Source organism: Pseudopipra pipra, chromosome 5, assembly GCF_036250125.1.
Source record: "Pseudopipra pipra isolate bDixPip1 chromosome 5, bDixPip1.hap1, whole genome shotgun sequence".
Lineage (NCBI taxonomy): Eukaryota > Metazoa > Chordata > Aves > Passeriformes > Pipridae > Pseudopipra > Pseudopipra pipra.
Genome location: NC_087553.1, coordinates 72,026,706 through 72,040,642, shown reverse-complemented (window position 1 = coordinate 72,040,642; position 13,937 = coordinate 72,026,706). Strand labels below are relative to the sequence as shown.

The following is a 13,937-nucleotide window of genomic DNA, read 5'->3' as shown; positions in this document are numbered from 1 at the left end:
TTTGCTGTGTCCATGCCATTATTCACAGTTCACCTTTAAACTTTTCAGAACAGCAAACAAACCAGTTCTGACTTCATGTGCACCTATGTGCTTATATGTGTGCTTGTGTCTACAAATGCACGCAGGATCTCCTTCTCAATCTCTGTTTTGTTTCACTCACACATTACCCAGCAAGTTACACAGGTAATATGTGGAAAATGGTCCCCTCTGTGATCTGATGCTGATCTTGCTATTTGTAACACAAACACAACTTAGATTTCCTATGCTTTGGCCTCTGTGACATAACACACAAGGAGGTAACAACAGTCTAGTCTATATTAAAGGTAGGAATGGTTAAGAAAACATCAGCATGGACATTCTGTTGTCTGATTTCAGTGTTTCTATGCTTTTATTTTTTTTTTTAATCCTTCTAGATATCTACACCTTATAGCTTCACCCTGAGGGTATGAGAATTTTGGCAACAAAAAGACAGAAGAATAAGCATTTAGATTCAACCCATTTTCTTCAAGAAAGCAAAGTGCATTTCACTTGGACATCAAACTCTGCAGGTGGGATTTGGTTCCCGGTGAAGACCTGTACATGACTGTGTGTCCCCTATCCAGGGTGACCAAGCTGCTGACACATCCCTGGAGGTCTAGTTGGAGCAGGCGAAGAGCCCAGTGAAAGGCTCGGCTCACCTTGCAGCAGAAACCTGCACTTGATCAAATGAATCACTCTCTAGGTTATTTTCCTCTTTTGCCTGCGTTGCTCTTGGAGTGAAAAGCTCCACCAAAAGTGCACTCAGGTGTTGTCAGCAGTAATTCTATCCCAGCCTTCACATCTGCACTAGAATGCACATCATGGCACATCTCACATGTATAGAATCATAGGACTATTCAGGTTGGAAAAGACCTTTAAGATCATCAAGTTATACCATTAACCCAACACTGTCAAGGCCACAGCTACATGTCTTTTAAATGTCTCCAGGGATGGTGACTCCACCACTGCTCTGGGCAGCCTGTGCCAGGGCTTGACAACCCTTTCAGTGAAGAAATTTTCCCTGATATCCAATCTAAACCTCCCCTGGGCCAACCTGAGACCATCTCCTCTTGTCCTAATTCTTGTTATCTGGGAGAAGAGACTGATCCCCATCTGGCTACAGCCTCCTGTAAGGGAGTTTTAGAGAGCGAGAGGGTCTCCTGAGCTTCCTCTTCTCCAGGTTGAGCCCCTCCAGCTTCCTCAGCCACTTCTCACCAGATTTGTGCTCCAAACCCTTCCCCAACTCCGTTCCCTTCTTTGGACACGCTCCAGCCCCTCAATGTCTTTCCTGTAGTACATAAAATAGAATTATTTGAAAGTAAACTGGCTCATTATGTTTCTATTCTGCCTTGTTTAGCATAATGGGAAAAGTTATGGGAAAACCTACCATTTTAGTGGTAAAACAGTCAAAAATCTGCCTTGCAAAACACAGAACAGTCAGTGTTCATCCCCATCACACAGTAAAAATTGCTTTTCTGGAGTTTTCATTTCAAATAGTTATGTTAGTTCTTATGAATCAATCACTAATAACATAGACACCGCTTTAGTGAAGACATCACATCTCACCCACAGACCAGGAAAAAGAGCTGTCAATTAACAAACAAAATCACTTGCCACTTATTTCCAGGAAGTATCTTGCATTCATCAGCATTCGCCCTTGAGGTTTCAGTTCTAGCTGGTTGAGATAAGTGAAAAACAAGAAAAGAAGGCCATTAAGCAGTCGTTCAAAGAAGGAAAAATCGTTTCAGATGACTTCAAGACAGCAATAATTTCAAGATGACTTCATCCTTTCAGATGACTTCAAGCTATCTCCTTTTCCCAGTGGGAATTGATGAATACCAATGAATGCTGATTTTAGGGTTGCTCCTACCCAGGGTAGGAGAGAGTAGGGTAGATCACCTCTAACCAAACACTCAAAGCGTTATGATAGACGAGATGTGACTTAACCACAGAAGATGAAGGCAGATTTTTAGACACCAGATCAGGACCTGCTCTATCTATAGAGAAAACTTGTTCCCTATGGATCCTGTAAGGGGAAAATGGGAGAAAGTTCAAAAAACCCAGCCTTCAGAGGGGTGATACTGAAGTCTTTTAGACACTGAGTTCTGCAAGTCTAACTTCACTGTGAGGGATGTTGTGAAGGATGCTAGCAGCTTACTCAGACACATTTTTTGACCTTTTCACTGGACCTGGAAATTCCCACCTACCTAAGTCAACATCCATAGGTGCCCTTGGAAATCTGAATCCACTTGCCTAGGTATAAAAGGACCTAAATTCATGGATTTCTTCAGCCTGAGAGCCACAGCAGTGCCTTCCCCACTCAATCTCCAGCACAGCCCAAGCAGGGTCACCTCTCTAACCTCCAGATCAAAGAGTGCCCTTGCACAGAAAAGTGAAAAAAATTATATTGTCTCTCCTCATGACCCTTGGAGATACCTGAGACCACCCTCCCCAGGGTGTAACTTGTATCAGGGAGTAAGTGGAGAGATCTGAGGAGGAGCCACCAGGCTGGGACACAACAGAACCAGGGTCTCCCAAATCCACTTCAGCTCAGCACTCCAGATTATGTGCCCCCTCTCTCCCTCGCCAGGCTACTGGGGTTGGAATCAATGCTGAGCAGAGCCTTTTAGTTTTCAATTCCATCCCTAAGTATCCAAATTCCTTCAAAGTTATGTTTTAAAACAGAGTGGACCATAAAGACCACCTAGTCGCAACCCCCTCTGCCATGGGCAGGGACACCTCCCACTAGACCAGGTTGCTCAGGGCCTTATCTAACCTGGCCTTGAACACTGCCAGGGTTGGGGCATCAAACCAAATCCAAATGTGAAAATCTCAACCAAATCTTGTTTTTAGGGCTTGTAAGTGACCAAGGCCTTTTTGACTTTTCCACTCTCTCCTTAACCCAATCAGCTTAGCCTAAGAACTGTCATGAGAAATAATGCAAACAAAAGAATTCCACTATATCAGTTCCTCTCAGAATGTCTTTCCAGTTCATTGTTACTCACAACTACTGGATAGTAGATTTTAAACACTATTATCAAGAACTTTGTTGCTTGGACTAGTGGGGAACAGATCCTTACATTTAGCATCCTTACGAAGTCTGTTACTTCAAGTTTACTCCACTCTGACTGTAGCGATTTTAAAGGAGTTCCTCTGACATAACTCTGAAGTCAGGCAGCTGTGAATCAGTCTCCTGACATCAGATTAAATTTTTAAAGCTGCTTCCCCAGAGAACATAAAATAACTCATGTTTAGCCACTCATATCACGATTTGTTCCCAGTGGGTCTCCTCAGCAAAGATTAATACGTGGCCACAGCTCACCCGAACCAGAATCCTCACTAGCACAGGGCATGTTTCAACACGGCAGCAGCAGGTGATATAAATGTGCCACGCTCTTCTTTTCTGACAGGTCTTTCCCTCAAGTCACACCCAAGCAGACTGAAAACATCATTCCTTGGACGGCAGCCAGTTCCTGCTGCCCTGCTGGTGGCAGTCACAGCCTGGCACGGACACAAGGCATTCCCCTACCCTGCAGCAGCTCCCCACTGCATCCTGCAAGGGAAGATAACGATGCTCACCCATATCTCTGTCTTCCCATTGCTTTTCTTGCACCTCTCTGCCAGCACCTTGAGTTCCACCGTGGTCTCCGAAACCATTTCGGCGCTTTTGTCCTTGACGACGATGTGCATGACCCTGCCGTTGTTGATGTGGGCGTCAAAGGTGCTGTTCCAGGGTGGGTACATGGTGGGCTTCTTCTGCACGTACACCTGGCCATTCTCTGTCAAGAAGAAGTGGTTTGGATTGACTGGACCTGCTTCTCTTCTGCTATAAGGCCACCACTCTACAGCCCGTGAAACAGATCTCTGTTATTTACCCACTTTAAAGTCTCTCTCCCAGCAGGGTGTGTAATGGACCACATTAGACTGTCCTAGGGGGTTTCTATGTGAAGTGAAGCTTAGGATGGGATTAATCTCACTTAAATTTAGATGTCTACCATGTGTATGCCCATATCTGGGCTGCCTGAACACTGACTTCATTCAGAGCCAGTGAATATAATCAATATAAATCAAAGGACTGAGGGTGGTTCGTTTGACCAAATACAGACACCTACCTCAGAAAAGGTAATTTCCACCCTTGACTCCATCTATTGAGTAGACCAATTATGCAGACTCCAACACCATAAATACCCACTTCTAATCACATGAATCTCATCACAGATAACCAGCTATGTGGATCATCTGTCCCAGTGTAAAATGAGACAGGTTTGCTTCAATCCCCCAAAAGCTGGGTGCACTTCAGGATTAAGGTTCAGCTGGAGCACATGTCTAGTCTAGCTAACTAAGGGATATTAATACATGAACTGTCTTGCTGACCTGCAACCATTCCAAAGGGATGCAGAGTTTTAAACCAAGCAAACTTTTCCTTGTGCTTTAATTCCTCGTCCTTCACAGCATCTTAAAACGTTGATATGTAAAAATGTTGTCTCTGAGGCTTGCAGAGAGTTCTCTCTAGTCATTTCTCTGTGAAAAGTCTCAGCCAGATTTATTTGTCTTATAGAACCAGTTTTATTTCCTACAGCCCTGTAAAAGTCTTGGAAACTTACTCAAGGTAAATTCTATATCACAGTTACCCTCTGAAAATTTTCAACCCATCAAATGCTGAAGCTGGAGAAACAAGAGAATAAAAAGCAGTTGTGTGAGCAGCAGGCTTATGACTCCTGTCTGCCAAAGACTGTGCTCCTATTTCCAATAATCCCAGCCTTTCCCTCATCCCACCCAGCTGGAAAAGAACATGCAGCTGATAGCCTGGAAGGTGACATGCAGGAGAAAATTTTTCCCTAGATGAGAGGACTAATTCAGTTTTCTTCCCTCTGCTCAGCTTTGATTTACACAGGCAGGAACTTCAGGATTTCTGAGGCTTTTACCACATCTTTAGGAGAGATTAAAACTGGTAAACAAGCTCCAAAGATTTCTGAAAGCAGGAGAAAAGCAGAATAAATTCATGATTGTGTAATATTCACCTCAGGAAATGAGAGAATGTTTGCTGGGGAAAGAACAAATATCAGGGCTGTGAGATTATAACAAAAATCTCCCTTGGGCAACCTGTACACTGGAGAAAGGGTTGCCAGAGCTTCTACATAAACTACACTCACTAGATAGATTTAGGTTGAGATGTAGCTTCCTGAGGAAAGGCCTGCAGGATCCTGCAATCAGCACTGACTTGCTGAAATTTCACCCCACGACCCAACACCTGTAGTTTTACACTCGGTTCCATCACATAAGCTTGATTTAAGCTGCTTTAGGCTCTGACTATCAGCACTGCATCACAAATGAGCTGAAATCACAGAATCACCGAGGCTGGAAAAGACTTCCAAGATCACCAAGTCCAACCTTCAACCAAATACCACCTTGCCCACTAAAACATACCACCAATTGCCACGTCTATTCGTTTTTTGAACACTTTCAATGATAGTGACTCCACTACTTCCCTGGGGAGAATTGATCTGATCCCCAGATCATTCCTGCAGCATAAAACCACTTCTCAGCCTTGTCCTGCCTGGTGTGAGGAACAGCTGTGCAGCTAAATTTTAGGCAGAAATTCAATTTCCCCAAATCTTAGAGCACCTCAATCTAAGGTGAATCCACCTCTGTCAGTTAAGTGGGGTTGACCTCTCACATAAGCAGATTGAGGCAATCATATACTGAGCTCATTGTCTGCAGGCTTAATTCGTTCACATCAAGCTTGCAAATATATATATTTGCCACACTCTTTCAACAAAAGCACAAAAAAATCAGAGATAAAAATGAGACATAAAACACCCAGCACCCCAGAGAACAGAAATCTCAGTAAGGACCATTATTTCTTTGCTACATCAGTGAAAAACCACAGATGTGAAACACACCACTTGCAAAACAAGTGCTTTCGTTTGTGCTGCACTCCAGAACACCAGGCTTAAACAAACAAACCCTGGAATGTGGATGAACTGCCCGATATATGGGATCAGACAGTCACCCCTGGTGCATCCCCGCTGACGGTTGTGGAATTCTGCCAGGGATTAATCCAACCCTGGGTTCCTGAAAAATAAAATAGCAACTGTTCTTTCCCGGGGAGCAGCTTCCACTACAGCTGGGAGCCCTTTTCCTGGAGGCTTGCTGAGTTCAAACACAGAGCAGGATCTCTCATGAAGCAAATGTCACCAAGGCAGGTGGTGAAATGGCACCAGGCCAGGTGGTTTGTGAAGGCAGAAGCCACTTTTAAAGGGCAGATTTTTTTTATACCTCAGAGGCACATATGATTTCTGAAAAGTTTTGTCATCAGTAATAAACTGCTGTAACACTTCTAGGTGTAGGGGGTTGTGGTGTTTATGGTTTTTTTAAAAGATTAGATCATAAAAAAACAGGGACCCTTTTATAAAATAAGCAAGTGGAGAAACAAAACAAAACAGAAAGGATGTCCAAGATTTTTCCTGAGCTTCTGAAACTCTTTAGGGTGGCCTTGTTGTGACACCCCTGTGCCCACAGACAATGTGCATTACTCACAAAACCCTGTGGACCTCTGTCCCAGTGACGTTTTCGTCATGGCTGGACAACAAGGCACAGCCTTTGGCGTGAACCCAAAATCAAACTCCTTGTTTTTGGAAACCAAACACATTTATCATCTACCACAGTTCTGTTTGCAAACAAACAAGCAAACAAAAAAACCCCAGTCACAGAGTGGTTTGGGTTGGAAGGGATCTTAAAGATCATCTTGTTCCACCTTCTTGCCATGGGCAGGGACAACTTCCACTATCCCAGGTTATTCAGGGTCCCATCCAACCTGGCCTTGAACACTTCCAGGGATGGGGCAGCCACAGTTTCTCTGGGCAGCCTGTGCAGAGCCCCCCTTACAGCAAAGAATTTCCTCCTAATACATGGTATATATAACATGTATATGCATATATGTATATATCTGATCCATAACAGGACATTGAAAAAGTCAGAGCAGAGTCATCTTCCAAACTGGTTCCAGCACAGAGCTTGAAAGATTTGAGACTTGGACCAATCCTGAATTCAGCTCTGGGTTTAGGCACGTCCTGCCCTGCTCAGCAATCACTTGCCCTGAAGAAATCTTGAAGTCCAAGCACCAGAGCACAAGGCTGGAGGTCAGGATGGTTTGCATCTCTTAACAGCTGTGCAGCTGATCCACTCCTACTCCTTGGTCATGGCAAAATTTTAGCCAAAATTTGCATATCAAGGAACCACTTTGTTTTTAATCCCATTATTATTGAGTAGCAAGTGCTTTGTGAAACCAGGGACCAGAGAGCAAACTGTGACCAAAAAAATTTTTTAAAAAAATTGTGAAGCAGGGATAAGACATGGTTTAGTGGTGGAACTGGCAGTGTTGGACTTGATGATCTTAGAATTATTAAGGTTGGGAAAGACCTCTGTAATTCTACTTCAAATATATTCAGCTGGTGTTTGTCTGGGGACCTTGTGCCTTCTCTAAGCCTGTTTGAGCATGACATCTCCTCAGGATGCTCATGCTGAGAGCATTTCTGGGATTTAGAGTCAGGCTTAGCTCTCTGAATGTCAGATGTGTACCCCTGAGTGGACTGTCCAGTCAGCACAGAGCACTGGCCTTTTCTAGGGTGTGATTCATCACTCTCACTATGGATGTGTTCCTCAAGCTGAGATGAATCCCACCACGGAAATCCCTGTTTATTCCCCTGAGCTATAATTCTCTGGTGGTTGAATTGCTCAGACATCAATACCCTTCCAGGAGACTGGAATTGTAGGGCAGATGGATCCCATGGTGGCCTTGTCTTTTCTTAGTCACCTGAAGGTAAAGTTCATCATCTACACATTTAAACACCCACCCTCAGCAGCAGATTAAGACCTCCCAAGGGTGGTTCAACCCACCCTAAGAGGGGAGTCTGAGGTGAATCAGTCCCAGGAGGTTCCTGCTGTCACTGATGTGGTGAGGAGTCCCTCTGGCTGCCCCACCATGCTCTGAGCAATCACTAGATGAAATAATACCCCAGCAAACAGAAATCTTCTAATACTAGAATGGTATTTTTCCCATATTCAGTCCTCATTAATGGAGAAAAGTTCCCTCCAAACATAATTTTTTTATTTCTTGCTTGTAGAGAAATTATTATAATAATCATCATAATATCTATAATTATTATAATAATTATGATTATTGACTCTGAGTAGCACAAAAATTATATCCCTTAGTAAGTATTTTTGTGTTTTTTACACAACAGAAAACACTTTCAGCTCTGTGCGAGACTAATAAATATAGGTCTGTTCTGACCAAATTGATTTTATCCACTTTCAAACTGACACAGACTTCAGTTTGAGTTATGGATTTCAAAGGCCTCACTAAAGCAAACAAAAAGTCCTGTATAGAGCCGAAATAGGACGTATTTTCAGTTAAAAATGAGATCTTAGGGATATTTTGTCATGCAGTATTTTCTTTCCTTTGGAATTTACCAGTAATTGTATCTTACATAATAATTTAAAATAACATTTAAGCCAAGAAAAAGTTCAATGTGATAAATGCTGACTCTTAAAACAAACAAACAATTCCAGTGAAATACTGAATTATTTTAAAATTCTATTTTTTTTTTTTAAACTACTTTAACGTCCTCTGGGGATTAGAGTCATGGGCATTCTCAATAAAAAGGAATTTCTGAATGGATTTCACTTTTTTAAAGAATCACTGCAGTCAAATTACAAATTTATCAAAGATTTAAGATAAATAACAACCAGTGTTAGGGAATTCCCTAACACTAAAAGTCTTGCTCCTCGTGATTCTTCAAAAGCACAACTGAAGAACTTTTCATCCTCTCACTGGGACTATTTTCATGCATAAGACATATAAGAAATGTTTTCCCTATGAGGACTCATCAGTGTTGGTCCATCAGGAAAAGTGTGCAACAGTCCCTGCATCCAGACAGAGAAAACTGCTCTGCATGAGGTTTCACTTTCAAACCTTTTACACAGCACAGCAATTACACAGAGAAATTAACCCTCTGCAAAGACCAGGCTGTTCAATTGCCTTTTTTTTTTTTTTTTCTAAATCATGGAAGTGTCTGGATCCATGAGTTTTCCAGAAAAATATGATAAGCATGGACAGCCCTGCCAGGATATTTTAGGACACTCAGATTTCATCTGTCTGGAGTCCCACTGACAAACCAACAACTGCTCACAGAAAAGTGAAACCAAATACAGCTCAGCTCATCTGCTCTGTCACATGTTGGGACTTGTAATGTAGTTGATAATAACCCCAAACTGCAGATATAGATTTGTTGGGCATTAGCTTAAAACTGGATTGTCTTGCAGACCATGACAAACCCAAACCACTACTGTGCTGAGACACAAAAAGGACTTCACCTTCACCCACAATCCTTTTAAAGGGGGGTGGGCTTCACAAACCCATATAAAGGGGGGGAACTAGATGATCTTTAAAGTCTCTTCCAAGCCAAACTATTTTATAGTTCACTCTGTGTTTTACCAACATGCTTTCTACACACCAGAAATGACACATAAAGTCACCCACATGACTTATAACAGCTCACATGCATATTTAAAACTTCCCCACTTACCTGACTCCACGGCTTCTTTCACCATCACAGCACAGTAAGGGTTAATCACCTCCCCCTGGGATGGCAGGTAAGGGCCACTGTCATAGTTGGACAAACCAATACGCAGGAAGGGAGACATGACAAGTCCTGTGTCAAACAAAAGACAGGCGACACTTGGGAGACAGTCTGAAATTTCCCTTGGTTTTAACCAGGCTCTTATCTCCGCCGGACAGGGGGATGTTGGCTGTTAGTTATCCATGAGCTGGAGACTCTCTGGCTTCCTCCACTGACCAGCAAGGCGAGGGACTGACTTAACGTGCGCAAGGTAACGTAACTCAGCCGTCGGCTTAACCACGGAGCTGAGCTCATCCCAGGGCTGGAAAACCCACAGGAGCAGCTCTGAGCGCTCATGGCTTGACACCAACCGTCAGGAATGAGAACAAGAACACACAGGAGCCAAATCAGAGCTTTCCTGGCTGGGATAAGCCCTGCTGTAATTTAGGTTGAGTCACACGTTCAAGAACCCGAATGCTGTGGGATAGAAAGAGTTTTGGGAATACAAGGGTGCTGGAAGCCTGCAAGATGAATATGAAACTGTGAAATAGCTGTGTGCTATTTATATACAGCATGGAAAGGATCTCAAGCGTTCAACTGCCTGGGTGCTGACCCCTATTCATAAGTGAAGCTACAAAGAGAGAATTCAGCTCATATGAACCACACTCTATAGACAGTAAAACAACCCCCCCCACCAATGAAACAGTACTTTGGGATAATTTTAAGCAGCTGAGAACAGAAACATATAAAATCAAGACGCCAGGAAACACTACAAAACCTTTGGGTTGGTATTCTTTGTTAGGCTCTTTCAAAGTTTTCAGACAGAAGGTTCAGTGAAACCAGAAATTATTAACTGCTGTAGTTAATGCCCATCGTGGTGCCATCTGGGCCTAAGAACTGCGATTTACCACCCAACTCTTGTCTCAACTTCTGAGCTTGTCATTCCTGGCTTCTCTTCTACTCAACGGGGAGCAAGAGGCACTAGAAACTCAGCTGCAGATGTCTGAGTCTTGGACCACCAGAGTTAAAAGACATCAGTCCTATCACCAGCTGTTATCTGTCAAATATATTGCAATGACATATTGTTCAACAGCAAAGAGTTGAATAACTTGTGGTGTGGGATGCAGCCCAAGACTCTTCTCCTTTTTACACACGAAAAATGCTCTATCCCTAGGGCAGCTTCTCTAGTCTCACATGGAAGAAGTTCCATATTTTTTGCTGGGAATAGCAGTTTCTTACCTGTAAATGGTATTTTCCTGACAGACAAGTTCAGTGTCTGGGAGGGGTTTCTCTTTTCATCACAGTTGTGGACAACATGAAAAGGATTTTCTCAGCTGAAGGAATGAGGAAAACTGCTCCTCTGGCTGGGTTGACTTTAAAACTTGACTCTCTGTTCAAGGAGACAGAAGGCAAGACCATCCAGGAGAGAGGAAAACTGGAGAAACCAAGATGCAGCCCTTTGCTTGAGTGTCTTCTCTCTTACCCAGCAGTGTGGAGCGATGAGTTTCCATCAGCCCCTTACACAAAAATCTGGGGCAACTGTAAAACTCAGAACAACTTTGTGTCAGTGCACGGTCAGGTGGCAGCAGGTTGTTGTTTCACTTGTGCCCTGGATATGGTGAGATCTTCCTTCTTCCTGTTTTATAAAATGAAGACAAACAGCTACAGTTAGTGTTGGGTCTACAACACCAACTCTCCTGGCCCAAATATTCACAAGTACTGAGCACTCACACTCCAACACTTTCTGCTGCAGATGCAGCCAACTGTAGGTGTTCTCTGATAGAGATTCAGGCTTCCCAGGAGGTTTCCCTAACTTTTCTACCCTACATAAAGCCAATCTATACAATAAACCACAGATGAAGACTCTCCTTCCCATTTGAGCTCCTGGGTATGTCAGCTACCAACCAGGCTGAGTTTTCAGGAAAACAGCAAAAAAGTCATAAACCCTCTTGGATACTGCTCTTAAAAGAGAGGAAAACCATCAGGTTTCTGGGGGAGACAGGATGGGTGTAGTGGGTTTGTGCATTTAGATAGCACTTCCTTTTCCCGAGAGCAACAGAAGAAGAGAAAATAATCCTGTGATTTATGCCTACTGTGTATCCCTAGGAATGATGGGTCATGGACCTCTGCATGTGGCATCACCCTCAACCAGGAAAACACCAGCACTTCTGCAGTTTCCCAGAAGCTCAGGGGAAGGCAAAGCACCAGCTGGAGCTGGATACAGGAGATTAGGATGATCCTGTTCTCCTCTGGATGAGGGCCACTTGCATTTAGATTTTCAAGCACAGGCAGGCCTATAAGGAGAAGCATTTGTGGCACTGAGTGATTTATGAGTGGTCTATGGCACAAAAAGGATGAATTTTGTACCTCAACTGTCAGAAACAGAGAAATCTGATCAATTTAAGTAGGGAAAAATCTCTTCAACAGAAAGACATATATATATATATTTCTCCTCTCTGTGTGATGCAATTATTTAGACATTTCCTTTGTTGCAAAAAATAAGAAGCCTACTCAGTCTAAAGACAAAAGGACAAACAAATCAAAGGGTCTCTGGCAGTAGAAGAGAAATTCAAGGAGTTGCATGTTCCATCAGTGTGGAAAGCTAAAGACAGCCAAAGACTAAGGCCAACAGTCAAAATATCTGCATCATGCCTCTAGTCACTGCTGGGCAAGAGAAGATTATAATTGTCTTCCAAATCCCTAATTTCTATACCTTTGTCTCTAGGAACCTGTTGTTCCACAGACAGGAGCAGGAGGAAGTGCAGGGGGAGCTGTAAGTGTTCCCTTACCAGGACTTTTAAAACCCACCTTTCAAATTTCAGTGCTATTCAGAATTACTGATCCACATCTTTGGTATCTAAAATCATGAGTGTTGCTAAAGAAATCCAAAGGTTTTTTGATGACTCCTCAGCCCTAAAATGTGGTCAAACTATTGGCTCAATTACTAAAGAAATAAAATCAGGGCTGAAAGTTTGAGCTGACATTCATCATGTTTCAACGAAATCAACATAGTTATAGCGTAGTTAAAACTGTGAAAGCATTTTGTCCTGCTAAATACTCATATTCCTGCTCCAAAAATCAAGGTTGGATGTGCTTCAAGGCACCTGTTCAGATCTGTGGATCAGCCCCCTAAGCAGTGACATTTAAAACTTTCCTTAATCTTAAATGCTGGACTACCCCTCCCTCCCCATCCAGTGCAATATTTCATTCTGGCTCTGTGCAATCACTTTCCCAGAGATGTTTTAATCCTTGAAGATACTCAAAAGCCATCTGGACATGGTCCTAGGCAACTGGCATCAGGTGTCCCTGTTTGAACAGGAGAGCTGGACAAGGTGACCTCCACAGGTCACTTCTAATCTCAACCAGGCTGTGGTTCTGTGAAAACATGAGTGGGACAGATCTCACCAAGACCTAGATGCCTACAGCATCTCTATCTCCATCTCAGGCAGTTAGTTACCTGGGGTCCTGAGAGAGGAAAAAAGAGTAATTGGCACTCTGAGATCCATATTTCCCTCCTTTGAGAGCAAAGTGGAATGCCTGGGAATGATCTGCTCACATAAAGCACCTCCACTGTAAGATCTAGTTTTGATCAGATTCCTCAAGCCTCAGTTAAATTTCAAAAAATCCCTTCATTGTATCAGATCTAAAAGATTTATGCTGGGACTTCACATAAACCAGTTTATTGCACGAGATGCTCTGCAGCCCCCAGCAAACAGGTGAGAATTTTCCACCCAGCTGCAAAGCATGTAGGTTTGGCACAGACAGTGTTAGCACTGGCAAACCAACAGCTGCCCATATCAGCCTTAAAATGCAGGCTAAAGCTTGCTAAAATCAGAGTTTACTGCTGCACCAGCCTCTTGTGAGCACTCTGCCCTAGGGTGAATTTCTTCCCTCTGTCCGATAAATCAGACAGATAACTGGTTTCCTGCTTCTCTCTCACTGTCTTTCCTGAAACCACCTTGGCTTTGGCCCAAACATCTGTTTTCCAGGTCCCATCTCCAGCGTTTGCCACTACAGGACTGCTGCTTGGCTGGTATCCACAACCCCAAACAATTAAGGAACAACACAGCTCAGCTCCAGCATGGCTCACTGTAATAGCAGCAGTTTAATTTAACACTAGAAACAGCTGCAGTGGATATGGAGAGTTCTGCTTAATTTCCCAGTGGAAAGGATAGTATAAGGTATCTGAAAACTGAGATGAAATGCAGCTTTCTATAAGAGGCCACCTGCAACTTCTCCTCCAATAAAACTTTAAACACAGTGTAATTGAGGTTCAGCAATACTGCACCCAACTTT

At 43.1% G+C, this 13,937-nt stretch overlaps 1 protein-coding gene across 4 annotated transcripts in view; it reads right to left on the bottom strand.

Moving 5' to 3' along the window:
- The window catches only part of PRKCQ (protein kinase C theta), a 60,255-nt gene that overhangs the window by 32,006 nt on the left and 14,312 nt on the right, over positions 1-13,937 (bottom strand). For 2 of the 4 annotated variants that reach the window (XM_064656553.1, XM_064656554.1), the window contains 4 exons: positions 10,881-11,273; positions 9,609-9,734; positions 3,598-3,797; positions 1,633-1,693 (listed from right to left, as the gene is read on the bottom strand). In XM_064656553.1, coding sequence (XP_064512623.1) covers positions 1,633-1,693; positions 3,598-3,797; positions 9,609-9,726 — 379 coding nt within the window. In that variant the 5' untranslated portion in view covers positions 9,727-9,734; positions 10,881-11,273. Of the gene's footprint in view, positions 1-1,632; positions 1,694-3,597; positions 3,798-9,608; positions 10,119-10,880; positions 11,274-13,937 lie in introns of those variants that run through there. The other 2 variants (XM_064656555.1, XM_064656556.1) reach the window with 2 other exon arrangements.